The 12,514-nt window shown below is 44.3% G+C and overlaps 1 protein-coding gene and 1 non-coding gene across 4 annotated transcripts in view; both read right to left on the bottom strand.

Annotated features, from left to right (window-relative positions):
• The window catches only part of LOC115201131 (glutamate receptor ionotropic, delta-1), a 436,103-nt gene that overhangs the window by 151,973 nt on the left and 271,616 nt on the right, over positions 1–12,514 (bottom strand). For all 3 annotated transcript variants that reach the window (XM_029764453.1, XM_029764454.1, XM_029764455.1), the window contains exon 4: positions 10,455–10,660. In XM_029764453.1, the coding sequence (XP_029620313.1) occupies positions 10,455–10,660 (206 nt within the window). The remainder of the gene's footprint in view (positions 1–10,454; positions 10,661–12,514) is intronic.
• On the bottom strand, positions 8,539–8,591 carry LOC115201797 (U7 small nuclear RNA). The gene has a single exon (XR_003879829.1). It is a non-coding gene; the product is annotated as a U7 small nuclear RNA (small nuclear RNA).

Here is a 12,514-nt window from a genome sequence, read left to right as displayed (position 1 = left end):
TGCCTTGTGTGTGTGTGTGTGCATACCTGCGTGTATGCCTTTGCATGCCCTTGCATGGTGTTTGTGATGTTTGCATGGCGTCTATGATAATGGGAACATCGGATATAGCGATGGGTCCTGATGAAGTACTCCTGGCTTGTCTGACAGACTGACGTTCTCCCTGCTGTACCATCGATGAGCCCTCCACTCAAGCCATACTGACTTTTCAAACTGCCTCAATTCCAATCATTTTGAATCGTAATTTGATGTTCATTAGTGAATGATGTACATGGTTAACAAGAGGAACACAATGGAATATGTTTCTATACATTTTTGTGTTATCCTCAAAATGTGATTTTTTTATTGTCATATACAGTATCTCACAAAAGTGAGTACACCCCTCACATTTTTGTAAATATGAGTACATCTTTTCATGTGACAACACTGAAGAAATGACACTTTGCTACAATGTAAAGTAGTGAGTTTCCAGCTTGTATAACAGTGTACATTTGCTGACCCCTCAAAATAACACAACACACAGCTATTAATGTCTAAACCGCTGGCAACAAAAGTGAGTACACCCCTAAGTGAAAATGTCCAAATTGGGCCCAAAGTGTCAATATTTTGTGTGGCCACCATCATTTTCCAGCACTGCTTTAACCCTCTTGGGCATGGAGTTCACCAGAGCTTCACAGGTTGCCACTGGAGTCCTCTTCCACTCCTCCATGACGACATCACGGAGCTGGTGGATGTTAGAGACCTTGCACTCCTCCACCTTCCGTTTGAGGATGCCCCACAGATGCTCAATAGGGTTTAGGTCTGGAGACATGCTTGGCCAGTCCATCACCTTTACCCTCAGCTTCTTTAGTAAGGCAGTGGTCGTCTTGGAGCTGTGTTTGGGGTCGTTATCATGTTGGAATACTGCCCTGCGGCCCAGTCTCCGAAGGGAGGGGATCATGCTCTGCTTCAGTATGTCACAGTACATGTTGGCATTCATGGTTCCCTCAATAAACTGTAGCTCCCCAGTACCAGCAGCACTCATGCAGCCCCAGACCATGACAGTCCCATCACCATGCTTGACTGTAGGCAAGACACACTTGTCTTTGTACTCCTCACCTGGTTGCCGCCACACACTCTTGACACCATCTGAACCAAATAAGTTTATCTTGGTCTCATCAGACCACAGGACATGGTTCCAGTAATCCATGTCCTTAGTCTGCTTGTCTTCAGCAAACTGTTTGCGGGCTTTCTTGTGCATTATCTTTAGAAGAGGCTTCCTTCTGTGACAACAGCCATGCAGACCAATTTGATGCAGTGTGCGGCGTATGGTCTGAGCACTGACAGGCTGACCCCCCACCCCTTCAACCTCTGCAGCAATGCTGGCAGCACTCATACGTCTATTTCCCAAAGCCAACCTCTTGATATGACGCTGAGCACGTGCACTCAACCTCTTTGGTCGACCATGGCGAGGCCTGTTCTGAGTGGAACCTGTCCTGTTAAACCGCTGTATGGTCTTGGCCACCGTGCTGCAGCTCAGTTTCAGGGTCTTGGCAATCTTCTTATAGCCCAGGCCATCTTTTTTCAGATGCACAGAGAGTTCTTTGCCATGAGGTGCAATGTTGAACTTCCAGTTACCAGTCAGTATGAGGGAGTGTGAGAGCGATGACACCAAATTTAACACACCTGCTCCCCATTCACACCTGAGACCTTGTAACACTAACGAGTCACATGACAACGGGGAGGGAAAATGGCTAATTGGGCCCAATTTGGACATTTTCACTTAGGGGTGTACTCACTTTTGTTGCCAGCGGTTTAGACATTAATGGCTGTGTGTTGAGTTATTTTGAGGGGACAGCAAATTTACACTGTTATACAAGCTGTACACTCACTACTTTACATTGTAGCAAAGTGTCATTCCTTCAGTGTTGTCACATGAAAAGATATACTCAAATATTTACAAAAATGTGAGGGGTGTACTCACTTTTGTGAGATACTGTAAATCAAACATATACAAAAGTATGTGGACACCCTTTGAGATTTGTGGATTCGGCTATTTCAGCCACACCTGTTGCTGAAAGGTGTATAAACTCAAGCGCACCGCCATGCAATCTCCATAGACAAACATTGGCAGTAGACTGGCCTTACTGAAGAGCTTAATGACTTTCAACATGGCACCGTCATAGGAAGCCAACTTTCCAACAAGTCAAATTTCTGCCCTGCTAGAGCTTCCCCGGTCAGTTGTAAGTGCTGTTATTGTGAAGTGGAAACGTCTGGGAGCAACAACGGCTCAGCCGCGAAGTGGTAGGCCACACAAGCTCACAGAACGGGACCGTCGAGTGCTGAAGCGTGTAGCGCTTCATGAAATGGGTTTCCATCACCGTGCGCAATGCCAAGTGTCGGCTGGATCGGTGTGAAGCTCGCCGCCATTGGACTCTGGAGCAGAGGAAACGCGTTCTCGCTATGTGGACAACTGTTAGGGTTTAAGATTAGACTTGTCAGGCCTGTGAGTGATAGAACAACAATGTATTTTATCAGTGGCAGCACAGCAAATCACGTATCTCCACGTGTGACGAATGATACAGTCTCAAACACCACATCCATTTCATATCTGTGCCAAGGTAAATGGCATACAAATCCGCTTACAATCACCATTCAGCTCAGTAAACCATCCCAGCACTATCCTGCAGTGTACGAGCCATAAAGTAAATCACATTTGAGCAGGACTCATTAGAAGCAGGTATAAGGACTGGGCTTGGACACATGACACTTTGTAAACAGAGCGGGATTAGAGGATTCTTGAAGACAGGGTGTTTCTCCAAGTTTCATCCCCCCTGCACGATGCTCTTAATCATTGTTAATCACGGGATTTGTCTCCCATCAAATAAGTCCTTGCTGGCACAGTAGGACAGCATAAGTAATGAGGCAGGACATGTGTGAGGGAAAGGAGGAGAGAGGATGAGAGAGGATGAGGAGAGGGACTGAGAGAGTGGGAGAGAGAAAGAGAGAGAGAGAGAGAGAGAGAGAGAGAGAGAGAGAGCTGAGATGATGGTAGTTGGCTTGGCTGGGATTCATGTTAAAAAAGGGCAAGTCATCTGTGATACTTCTATGTAGATCTGAAGTGTGATTTATTTAACTGATAATGCAGAGAAGCTGGTGTTTCGAGGATATATTGGCACGGGGGTTGTTAGGCCCGAGACAAATTCGAGGGATGGCAAACCATTCCAATACATCCTCCAAACACCGACTTTGAGGGCATTATCACTTTTATACAACGGGTTACTAACATATTCAAATAATGACATGTTCATCAACAACTTTTTTTTAATTCATTTATTTATACCTTTTCATCCCTCCACAAGATATAGTCCCGACACAAATCTACGGTTGCTACCCAAGCCGGCTGGCCGGTCTTTCTATCGGTTCGGGTGCTAGCTAACTAAATGTCACGTCAAAAAGTGCAGCCAGAATAACAACAAAGTAGCTGCATTTGCATTTGTTTAAGCTGTTTTCTAGAGACTTTTCTATACATCCATAACAATGAGCAAATGGGGAGCGATTTCACTTGGCATAGAAAATGAGCTCACCCGTCAGGACACTGTTGTTCAGAGGACCTAGCCAACAACACAACTAACACAATCACTTCAAACTGAAGCTGGAAACACTGCAAACTAGCTGCCTTTCGTTTTGTTTGACCTTTTTTCAATTGACATTTCTTTGTATATATCCATAAAAATGATGCCAGCTGATTCATGATTTCGACTTGTTGAGAAACGTTGCCTGCCTGTTTGTCTCGTCCCGACTCCCGACACGTTCATTTCTATAGGACAGCTTGAGATCAAATTTGAATATTGAAACAATGTTGCAGATGTCGGAGAGACAGACAACAAGGTTTATACAAATCTCCGCTGGTGAAAACTAAATGTTAATCTAAAAGAAATGTGAGATAATTTCTAGATACTTTTTATAGTGGAGATCAAGTTATAAAGTGCCTGGCTGGGCTGATGAGACAGTGGACTGCGCAGTCAGATGGAACAGAGTAATGTCATAGAATTAACCAGTGATAACTTGTGGAATAGACACCGGCTGGAATGCGGTTTTAACCAATCAGCATTCAGGATTAGATTATATAAATACAATTAACATATGGACTGTATGTCCTGTACATAATTGTGTACTTGTGTTCCATACAAAATGTTTCTTAATTTACATACAACAGCAATGAGACAAGTATCTCCCATTACTATCACAACTTCTTGGAAAGATAGTGCAAGCCTGAAGTCAGTAAGGTACAACTAGAAATACTTTATTACAGAGAGAGCATCATTTCATGTCGGTGATAGATGTTCATGGTACTTGAAATGCAATAATTTGATCTCTTCTCCAAATGTAGCCCCCGGATAGCCTATTTTCTGATTGCAGAACATTACCCCTTACTTAAAAAGGCTAAGTGCAGGGAAGCCTGTCTTGATATATATTCAGGGTTGCTGGGATACAGGGCTGCTGTAGTCACTGTGTTGTTCAAGACTGGCAAATATCTCAAACTTTTGACAAACCAAAAATGAATGGCAATCATAGAGTTCTGTCAATATTTTGGAAATCGAACTTAAATGATTGAATCCCACTGGGGACTTTTGGTCAATTGTACACAGGCCCAAGGTGTCTTGACCAAGAAATACCAATTTGTATAAGAAGAATTTGTGATGCAACTGGCCTGAAATGGACTTTTATCACCAAACTTCAGCCTCTATACCCAAATTAAGTCTAGCAAGAATGAATGACCTCCCTTGACAAAAAGGTGTAGTGTACAAAAAAAAGCAAATCCTTGCGAGTTGTTTGATTGTGTGTGTGTGTGCGCACACACGCACGTGTTTGAGCCCGACTGCGTGTATGAGTGTCCGTGTGTGTGCCACAGCTCTCTGACCTTCCTTTAATCACTCCCCATACCTCTCTCACCCCAACCCCTGTTCTCTCTCCTCCTGCTGCTGGGTTGGCTAATGAGAAACCTGCCATTCTGTCATTTACCGTGCACACAAACACACACACGCACGCACTGTCCCTCCACCCACACACACAGAACCTCCCCTCCCTCACCCACATACACAGCTCTCCACATGCTCCTCACCCCCCTCCTCAGGAGGTGGAACCTTGCCCACCACGTGTCATCCGTCATCTCCTGGCTGCCTGATGGGCAATGCCACTCAATCTGTCTTCCCTAGCCACGACAGCCCCAGCCCGGCCCAGCCTCCCTCTCACCTCAGCGGGCAGAAAAAACACGGGGAAAAAGAGGAGGAAGACTGGCAGAATGAGGATTGATGGAACACCCTGACAGTGTCCCAAATGGCACCCTCTTCCCAGAGCCTATAGGGCTCTGCCCAAAAGTAGTGCACTATATAGGCAATAGGGACGTACGCCTTCAGTGACTGGGGTCTGGCAGGGCCCTACAAGGGAACAGCGTTGTTGAGAATAAATGAAAAGCGGTGTCACTTCACAATCTGAGGCCTTGGTAAGTCTGGTGGCAGCACTGCGGTGAGCTGAGCATCTGCACAGTGTGAATGTTAGGTGAAATTCACAGACTCCGCAGGAGAGACAGGGGACCGAGAAGAGAGACGGGAGCGAAAACACAGCGTTGTACTAGTGGAACTACACTAGAATGTGTGTTTAGCAAGGGGTTTATCCATCCTTATCGTGCCTTCCATCCTTCTATTAACTTTCCATCCACCCACCTATCCCTCCATCCTCAACTTGGGCCCTAAAACAACAGCTGTGTAACAGCTCTGAAGGTGAGATAGGTCGTGGTGCGTGAGTACTTTTCTCCGCAGCCAGTAAATTGTGTAAGCCCATATCATTGCCAGTTCTACCGATAGAACGTCTCTCGAACGACCTCGGACGTCTCTATTGAAGATCGACGCACAGACGCGGATTGTCATGTACCATTGCCTTGGCTCGAGAAAAAGACTAGATTACAAGTTCTGTAAAGCTCTGTACAGGAAACCACACCCGAGCTCTTTAACACCCGAGGACATTAGTAGACCGCCATCTCTTACCGACCACATATGGCTGTCGTTCTACTTGGGATTCCAGCGTGTCTGAAGAGAGAGCGCACTCCCACATCAGAGATGCCAAAACAGCATCCACTAGCTACCACATCCAGCAGCTAGCAGAGAGGAAACATGAATATTTCAGCGCCAAATGATTAAAGTCACCTAGTCCTTTTCATCATTGTTTAAAGTAAGTGAACACGTTCAATGTTGACCTCCTCTCCTCTGGAGCGGGAAGAAAAGAAAAACAACTGAACGAGGCAAAACGGAAACTGGGTGTGAATGCTAACAACTGAGGAGAAGCCGCTGATTGAAAGGAGACGATTGCAGGCATTTGGTTAATCACTGCATCAATCCTTCTCTTCTGTGGACATCACTCGTTCTTCCTGTCAAAGGTATACTCTGGTATGTCTTCTAGGAGCAGCAGGGCTTCCTCTCCTGTATAGCACAGTTGCTGAAGACTCTTCACCGAGTGTTAGAACTGAAAGCCTGAGTGTGTGGCTTTGGTGTGTGTGCGTGGGCGTGGGAGCAGCCTGAATCTTGACTGAAGGGAGACACAGCGGGGGTCCTGGGTACCTAAAGGGGGGGGGCAGTGCCATGGTTCTTGCTGTGCCTTTAACAGACGCTGTCTGCATTTAGTCACAGCATTTACCACTCACAAAAAGAGATAGCAAAGGCGCAGGAGATAAAAGAGTGCCACAAATTTCACAGCACCGTGTGGATTACCTCTGCACCAGCCTCCCCTCTATCTCTCTCTCGCATACTCTCTCTCTCTCTCTCTCTCTCTCTCTCTCTCTCATATTCAACCACAGCCGTATTGTTTGGAAAAGGGAAGAAAGATCACACATATCTCCTTTCAGCCACTCTAGCTTTAATCAGAGACTCAGCAAGGTAGTCTGTGTGAGACACTGTTCTCATATGTGCATTCCCTGTGTCCTGGAACCTAGGCTATGGACAGCTTACAAAATGGCTACTAAGCATGAGCGTGGAGTCTGGAATCATAGTTTATTGAATCACAAGTGGATGTGAATGGCGCATTTACGCTTGAAAGCGAAAAAACATTTCCTTGTCACATCTCAAAAGGACTCATAATACATTCATAAAGAGGCAATTCACCTTGTGCTTTTACTATGTCAAACAATTGTAACATATAGGTGGCTCCAGGAATCAAACCCACAATCCTGGTGTTGCAAGCACCATGCTCTACCAACTGAGCCATACAGGACCACAAACATGGCGGGTGAGCCATGTCTTCTTACCCTAGCCTGTCGGTTAGTGCTCATTTGCCGTAGTCACACGAGGGAACAAAACAGCCCAGACATGGAAAACAGAATCAATCATCAAAGCAGACACCTGGCTATTCCTGTACACAGTGGCTCACCACCCCGTCACGTGTGCACATAGATTTCCACTCAGTAGTGCTGAACACCAAGGCAATTTTTTAGTGCTTGCTGACAAAACGCTTTATCATTTCTATTATTATTTGCGAGATACAACCTCTAAATCAAACATAATGTTCCGTGTGCCGTCCTCAATCAAAATGAAATAAAAAGTCAACGATTTCCTTGAACAAGCGTATCACGACGTGTCATATAAATTACATCAAGGCATCCATTATCTGGAGATATCCACACCACACTGAACCAGGGACTCGTGAAGAGACCGAGACCGAGACTGAGACTGAGACTGAGACAAGCTGTGGTGTCATCATAGTGGGTGTGTGTGTGCTCCTGTGGTACGGATGTGCCTTTATACTCTCTTTCCATCAATGACCACACATTCTCGGACAGAGCTACTGCAGGATCAGACCTTCGGGGTGTTACTTGTCCTTATACTGAATGTCCAACTGCCCAACAGCCACTTGAAGTCAGGCGGCAGCAGTGTGGGATTGCAGAAAGAAACTGCCAGAATATCTCTTTGCAAAGTACCTTGAATTTTGTCTCATGTCTAATCAAGTGAGAGTGCTCACCTGTCATCTCTGACAGCTACAACAAGACAGGCTGCTGCGTCATTTTATTCCTCAGACGGCCAACCGACTACATCTCGCCCACCAGCACCCCGGCTATACTTCCCCAAAAGGCCACAGGAGAAGGAAAAGGAAATAACTCTCAATAACACACTTGGCCAACAGAACTGTCTTAGTAACTACAGCATGACCTACACACCTTAGGGATCAGAGAGGAGCAAGAGGCCTTAACACTCTAAGCAGCCTACATGAAATAATACTATGGTATACTATGGTATAAATACTGTAGTATTCACTGTAGTCAGAAAAAAATGACACTGAATACTGTAGTATTTAGTATTAATATTTAGATTTAACTTAAAATAAAGCTGTAGTACATACCATGGTAATTAATGTAGTGTTTTTGTGGATTGTAGTACACAGAAATATTTCCTGTAGTGTTTTTGCGGACTGTAATATATTGTCGTATTTACTGTAGTGTTTTTATGGACATTACTGTAGTATTTACCACAGTATAGTGTTTCTGTTTTAATATCTTTGACATACTGTAGAAATGGAGGCTTTCTCCTTCATGAAACCTACTGGAGAAATTCTAAAAGAGCACATTTTCCATAACCTGTAGGTAATGAGGACTGGGGTCTGAAATGGATAGTTCAGCGCTTCTGTTTTCTTTATTACTTGTAGGAACACAATACGGTATATACTGGCATGTAAGTTTGTCATGTACAGTATGGGTGGCACAAATTGCGATATGGCGGAAATGTTAAAAAAGTGTAGTGTTTTTGCGGACAATATTGTAGTATTTCCAAGAGTTTTTTTTGTGTGTGGATAATACTGTAGTATTGAGGGATACTACAGTGTGTAGTGTAATATTCTACAATATACTACAGTAAGTACTGTAGTATTCTATAGTAATCTGTAGTATTTTTTCATGTGGGAAGTTGAAGTGAAAATCACTTGTCAATCCAGGGCAATGCCAGTGGTTCAGCACTCAACACTCGTCACTAATAAACAAGTCCAAATCTCCCCTCCAACCAAAAGACAGACAGACAGACAGACAGTCAGTCAGTCAGTCAGTCAGTCAGTCAGTCAGTCAGTCAGTCAGTCAGTCAGTCAGTCAGTCAGTCAGTCAGTCAGTCAGTCAGTCAGTCAGTCTGTCTGTCTGTCTGTCTGTCTGTCTGTCTGTCTGTCTGTCTGTCTGTCTGTCTGTCTGTCTTTCTGGAGGCTGGACAGAATAGATGTAAGAACACCAGACTCAATCCAGACAGACAGGCAGTGTTATTTTACAGTATGGAACAGCGTGTCTGGTTTACAGAGCAGTACAGCTAATTCAAATATTCACAAACATTTCCCGAGGCAGAGTAGCAATGGGAGTCGGAGTATGACGAGGCATTAAAGATTAAAGCAGGTAGCTGCCACCGGCGCCCAGCTTGACTGACATTCCAAAGAGAATGCAGCTGCCCAGTCAGAGGTGCCATGGTTACACCTTCTTCTCTCATTGCCTGCTAAAATTAAAACTTCTAAAAATATACAGCCTGCCTGGGCTGAGGCTCGGAGAACTGACTCATCCATATGCATGAGAACGGTGTTCCTTCTCCACTCTGCCTGTTAGTTGTGGACGGGCCGTCTGCTCTGCTCTGCGGTGCTGAGCCTGAGTCCCAAGACATCTCCCGGGACAACTGACAGACTGAGCTATTAGGAGGCATGTGTAATGTCTAATGATAGACAATGCCCCCAAACCGTATGTTGACCAGGGGGGAATTCTAGAGAGGGAATATCAGGAAGATCACAATCGTCTTGAAGAACCATCTGGCCTAAATGGCCATGAACTCATTTAACCTACAGCCAGAAGAGGACTGGCCAACCCTCGGAGCCTGGCTCCTCTCTAGGTTTCTTCTTACAGTAGATTCCTGCCACTGTAGGGAGTTTTTCCTAGCCACTGTGCTTCTGAATCTGCATTGCTTGCTCTTCTGGGTTTTAGGCTGGTTATCTGTATAGCACTTTGTGACAACTGCTGTTGTAAAAAGGGATTCAGGAAATACATATGATTGTTTGATTCATTGATTGACAATGTCTCATGGAGGTCAACACTATTTGTCTGATAAGTATTGGCTAGGATAGGCTATGTCTGGGGGTGTTTCTGTTTGTGTGCACAGACATGTAAAGTACATGTGTGTACTGTATGTGTGCTCACACGTGTGTGTGTGTGTGTGCAAATGTGTGCTCACACCTTTTTTTCTTCTTTTTTAAAATGTAACCTTTATTTAACTACGCAAATCAGTTAAGAACAAATTCATATTTAAAATGACGGCCTACCCCGGCCAAACATGGACGACGCTGGGACAATTGTGCGCCACCCTATGGGACTCCCAAACACGGCCTGACGTGACGCAACCTGGATTTGTGTGCGTTCAAGTGCACCCACGAGTATGTACGTGTGGTTATACCTAGGCCTAAATTCTCTCACTTACCTGTTGGATGAAGGCCTCTGCTCCTCGGGGGCTGAGCAGTAGGATGGCCCGTCTCAGCGTGTCCCTGTAACGGTTGAGCTCCTCTGTCCTCATGGTGTTGAAGAGGTTCGAGAAGACCTTACTGATGTTCCTGTCCACTCTCTGTAGAGATACGTCCAGCCCCTGCCGAGATGTCTGATCCAGGAAACTCTGTAGGCCACGGATATCTGAGGAGAGGAGGAGGGTGAGTGGGGTTAGACAAACTGGACTCGGAAAACCCACTGACTATGAACTCGGAAACCCCTCTAACGTCCTGCAGAGCCCTCTGAGTACATCAAACATACCACATAATTATGGCCCACAGCATCCATTGCACTTTTTACTCAGATTCCATCTCTCAATAGCATCATTTGACTAAATTTAATATTTCCACTGTGATTGCTAGCCCGTGGTGGTTCCAGTGTTAACTGGCATATTTGAAACCCATGACTAGAATACACAAATAATGAATTCTTGACATGCTGACAAGGACTGTCATTTAGATAAACGCACACACAACAAACACGCTGCTTTGAGATTCAACCACAAAGACCAGGGAGGGAAATTATGTGGCAAGTGGTAACGTGGTAGGCACAGCTTGTCCCATGAATTAAACGTAAAATTGAGGATTAGCTGATAACTAAAAACATATATAGTGAACCTGAAACTATTTCTTGAACAACAATCATACACATCAAAGCGAACAAGATCTGTCCTCTCCTTGAGCAAAACTTAATAACCTGATGTGGATAGGGGGCAGTATTTTCACGGCCGGATGAAAAAACGTACCTGATTTAAACTGGTTACTACTCTTGCCCAGAAATGAGAATATGCATATTAGTAGTGGATTTGGATAGAAAACACTCTGAAGTTTCTAAAACTGTTTGAATGGTGTCTGTGAGTATAACAGAACTCATATGGCAGGCAAAAACCTGAGAAAAAGTCAACCAGGAAGTGGAGGATCTGAGAATTGTAGTTCTTCTTTCTAGTCCCTTTCGAAACTACAGTATCTGTGGGGTTACGTTGCACTTTCTAAGGCTTCCATTGGCTGTCTAAAGCCTTCAGAAAGTGGTTTGAGCATTCTCCTGTCACTGGGCAGATAATAGGAGCTCAGTTTCTGAGTGGACTGCCTGGCAACAAAGGGATTGGATATGCGCAGTCCCGCGAGCACGCTGTTTTTTCTTTTTCTCCTTGAATGAATACGCTATTGTCCGGTTTGAATATTATCACATTTCTATGTTAAAAATACCATAAAGATTGATTTTAAACAGCGTTTGACATGCTTCTAAGTACGGTAATGGAACATTTTGACTTTTTGTGTCTCGAATTGCGCTCGCGCGTTAGCCTTTGGATAGTGACCTGAACGCACTCACAAAACGGAGGTATTTGGACATAACTATGGATTATTTCGAACAAAAACAACATTTCTTGTGGAAGTAGCAGTCCTGGGAGTGCATTCTGACGAAGATCAGCAAAGGTAAGAGTATATTTCTAATACTAATTCTGAGTTTATGTTGCCCCGAACTTGGCGCGTGTCTGTATAGCTTTCTGTGATGGCGAGCTATGTACCCAGAATATTGAAAAATGTGCTTTCTCCGTAAAGCTATTTTAAAATCTGACACAGCGGTTACATAAAGGAGTTCTGTATCTATAATTCTTAAAATAATTGTTATGTATTTTGTCAACGTTTATGATGAGTATTTTTGTAAATTCACCGGAAGTTTTTGGTGGGCATCCATTTTCTGAACATCACGCGCCAATGTAAAATGCTGTTTTTGGATATAAATATGAACTTGATCAAACAAAACACACATGTATTGTGTAACATGATGTCCAAGGAGTGTCATCTGATGAAGATCGTCAAAGGTTAGTGCTTCATTTAGCTGTGTTTTGGGTTTTATTGACACATGTCCTTGCTTGGAAAATGGCTGTGTGGTTATTTTGGTCTATGTACTCTCCTAACATAATCTAATGTTTTGCTTTCGCTGTAAAACCTTCTTGAAATCAGACGATGTGGTTGGATTAGGGAGAAGTGTATCTTT

The sequence above is a fragment of the Salmo trutta genome, chromosome 10 (genome assembly GCF_901001165.1).
Source record: "Salmo trutta chromosome 10, fSalTru1.1, whole genome shotgun sequence".
Classification (NCBI taxonomy): Eukaryota; Metazoa; Chordata; class Actinopteri; order Salmoniformes; family Salmonidae; genus Salmo; species Salmo trutta.
The sequence above is the reverse complement of the archived record's forward strand: the minus strand, read 5'-3'. Positions and strand labels throughout refer to the sequence as shown.